Genomic DNA, 3,513 nt, shown 5'->3' with positions numbered 1-3,513 from the left:
CATAAGATTCTAAAGGAACGTAACAACGCACAGAGCTAATCTGTCAGAACTGGAACTAGTACTCTAATTTAATTTCCACATAGAATCTTATGTTTATAAGATGAAAGGGCAAAGCATTGTGTGCCCCTGTTTTCTGAAGTCTCCGATAAAAATCTGAAACGAAATCAAGCTCAACCACTCATTCAGCAGAGTTCATTACAAATAAGCTAATTGAGACCATTAGAAGGAATCGAGTAGTTGACTGAAACAAGGGATGAAGTTTCTCCATATATGAACATGGATCAAACCATGTCAACGCAGTGACATACATCGCCTCGATCTTTGTACAAAGCGCCTCCTCACAACTCATAATCCACACCACACACTATACAAAAGTAACAAATTAATCCTAGCTAATTAAACAAAAACCTTGCAAACGAAACCCAAAAGGGAAGCAAATCTCACAAAAAGGGTGCAAATTTATAGCTTGACTTTGTTCGTCTTTGCCTTCTTGGATCGGCTGTCTTGACTCCAGCTCATCAGTTTGCGGAAAACCCCCTGCCTTTCCTCGTAATTCGATTTCCTCCCGAAGCTGCTGCGCTTCTTGCCTCCCATGCTGTTCCAGCTCCCCAGCTTCGCCTTCTTGTCGCCGGCGCCGGCGGCCGCCGAGTCCTTGTCGGGCACCACCGGCGGCGCCACGCACCGTATGAGCGCCCAGTCCACGCCGGCGAAGAACGGGTGCCTCTTGATCTCGGCGGCGCCGCGCGCGGAGCCCATGCGCCGCCGCGGGTCCCTCTCGAGCAGCCTGCCGATGAGGTCGCGCAGCTGCGCGGCGTCGGCCTCGCCGTCGAGCTGCGGGTACGTGACCTGCTTGGCGAGGATGTTCTTGAGCGTGGCGTCCTTGGCGTGCCCCTTGAACGGCGTGCGACCGTACACGAGCTCGTAGAGGAAGACGCCGAAGGCCCACCAGTCGACGCCGTTGCCGTGGCCGCTCCCGCTCACGAGCTCCGGCGCGAGGTACTCGTGCGTGCCCACACAGTCCTTTGAGTTCGCCGTCGTCGGCTCGGCGACGAACTCGAACTGTTCCTTCGCGTTAACCTCGTCGCCGTCGTCGCCGCTGCCGCCATTGGCGGAGAAGCAGGACGGCACGATTCTATTCTTGCGCCGGCTCAGTTTCCGAACCTGGCGGCGGCGGACGGCGGGCTCCACGGACGCCGGGAGCGCGAGGTCGAAGTCAGAGAGCACGACGTGGCCGTCGCCGCGGAGCAGGACGTTCTCCGGCTTGAGGTCGCGGTACACGAAGCCGAGCGCGTGCAGGTACTCGAGCGCGAGGAGCACCTCTGCGGCGTAGAACCTCGCCGCGGCGACGGGCAGGCGTCCCCCGGGGCGGCGCCGGAGCACCGCGTGGAGGTCGCCACCGGAGCAGTAGTCCATGAGGAAGCACGCGTAGCGGCCGGCGTCGAGGCGCGCGTAGAGGGTGGGCACGAAGGGGTGGTCGAGCGAGGAGAGGACGCGGGACTCCGCCAGCACGTGGGTGACACGTGACGGGTCGTCGTCGCGGAGGTCGACGACCTTGAGCGCGAAGAGCGGGGAGGCGGGCGGCGAGCTCTTGAGGCGGCACAGGAACACCCGCGCGAGGTGGCCGTGGCCCAGCTCGCGGATGAGGTGGAGGTGCGCGAGGCGGAGGACGCCGTCGGGCGTGGCGGCCCGCGCGGCCGCGAGGAGCGCCCAGTGCGGGGACGAGGAGGACGAGTGCGGCCGCGGGGAGAGCGAGGTGGAGGACGAGAAGGACGGCAGGGAGAGCGAGCTCCGCGCGCTGAAGGTGGTGGCGGTGGTGAAGGAGGAGGTGGAGGCGGAGGCGGTGGAGGTGAAGGACAGGTCCAGCGCGCCGGCGCCGGCGTCGGCGAGGGAGGGAGGGAAGTGGGGCAAAATGTCGGAGGAGAGCGGGGACGGCGGGGCGTGGTCGAGTACGTCCATTGGCGGCGGCGGCGGCGGCGCTGCTTGCATGGCACGGCGAGAGGGAAGATGAAGGAAGGAGAGGAATGGAAAGCCTGGGTGGGACGCGGGGTGGGGGTGGGGTTATAAAGACGTCGTGGAGAGAGATGCGGGCGGAAGCGGAGAAGGAAGCGGGAGATCAACGGTCGCGACTAGGGTCAGATTCCATATGGTTTCTGTAATCAATGGACTGATCAGATTTGCTACAGGTGATTTTCTGAAATCTCAGCCACCTGATCAGGGCAATCCAACGGTCAGATTTCCTTCGTCAGACTCACCTTGGGTGGGTGAAGAGGGAGAAAGGCAGTGGGGACACATCGGGTGTGTGGTTCGCAGCCAAACATTGGCACGTCTAACACAGAAAAGGAGATTAGTACATGATTAATTAATTATTAGTTTAAAAATTTAAAAATAGATTAATATGATTTTTAAAGTAACTTTTCTATAGAAAATTTTTACAAATCACACACCGTTTTGCAGTTTAGGAAGTATGTAGTAAACGAGAGATTGGGGGTTAGGAACTTGAAATGAAGAATGCAGCCCCTAAAACACTTGAAATTGTTATCTTTACTAAGGAACCATACACACCGTAGCGCCCGTTCCGTCGTGGCGCCTAGTGGGAAAACTATCTCTTAAAAATCCTAAATGCAAAAATTGTTTCTTTATTTGTTGTCCAGTGTCCGCGCCATTCCAGATCTCAAATCCCCAATCCATCGTCGAATCCAAACCCTAATCTCAAATCTGTCCCAAATCAAATCCTCTCGAAAAGTCTATTTTGCCTCCCTCGAGTTTGTGGGCCGATCTCTTCTCCCCGGCCCATTTCCTCTCAGCCCATCTCTTCTCTCCCCTCCATCCTCGCCCGCACGTGCGAGGCACGTGCGCCGCTCGGGCACTGAGCGAGAGAGAGAGCTCGCTCTATCTTTTTTTCCTCCATCTCTCTCTGCTCTCGCTCCCTCTCGTTGTCTCTCCTGCCGACGCCGCCCAAATCGCCGTGCCGTTGCTTCCCGCACGCGCGTGCGCACCGTGGTGGCCGACCGGCCAATCGCCGACGCCGTCAGCACCTGCCGCGCCTGAGCCCGCGTCTGCCGCCCTGTAGCCGCGCCCTTCCAAACCGCCCCGCCGTCATCGCCGTCGTCATCGACCTGGCCCCGCCACTCCGCGTGCATGCTTCCAAGGAATGGAGGCAGAGCTCCTCCTCCATCTGCCTCATCGCCCTCTCTCCCTCTTTCTTTTCCCAAAGAGGCAAGGGGCAAGCCCCTTTTCTTCCTTCCTTTTTCCCTTTTCTCTTCCACCGCCGGCGTCATGCCCTCTGTCGTCGTTTTGGCCGCGAGCGCCGAGCGCCAGCTCGCTCCTTGACCGCCCTAGGTCGGTTTCCAAACCGACATTGCCCTCCTATTAAACCAAGGCACCCTCCCTTCCTTTCCCTCTCCCATTCGCCCTCGCTCCACCGCGCCATTGCTGTCCCCTCTGTCTCTCTACCACCGACCACCGCCGTCGCGTGTGCCGGAGGAGCCGGTGCGCGCTAGGACGCGGAAGGGG

General features: G+C 58.9%; 1 protein-coding gene across 1 annotated transcript; it reads right to left on the bottom strand.

Moving 5' to 3' along the window:
* Positions 1–237: 237 nt before the first annotated feature.
* LOC4332276 (serine/threonine-protein kinase WAG1) lies at positions 238–2,025 on the bottom strand. Its single transcript, XM_015773645.2, has one exon. It carries the CDS (start codon positions 1,984–1,986, stop codon positions 460–462), a length of 1,527 nt encoding a protein of 508 aa, XP_015629131.1. The 5' UTR covers positions 1,987–2,025; the 3' UTR covers positions 238–459.
* Between the last annotated feature and the right edge of the window lie 1,488 nt (positions 2,026–3,513).

Source organism: Oryza sativa, chromosome 3, assembly GCF_034140825.1.
Source record: "Oryza sativa Japonica Group chromosome 3, ASM3414082v1".
Classification (NCBI taxonomy): domain Eukaryota; kingdom Viridiplantae; phylum Streptophyta; class Magnoliopsida; order Poales; family Poaceae; genus Oryza; species Oryza sativa.
The sequence above is the reverse complement of the archived record's forward strand: the minus strand, read 5'-3'. Positions and strand labels throughout refer to the sequence as shown.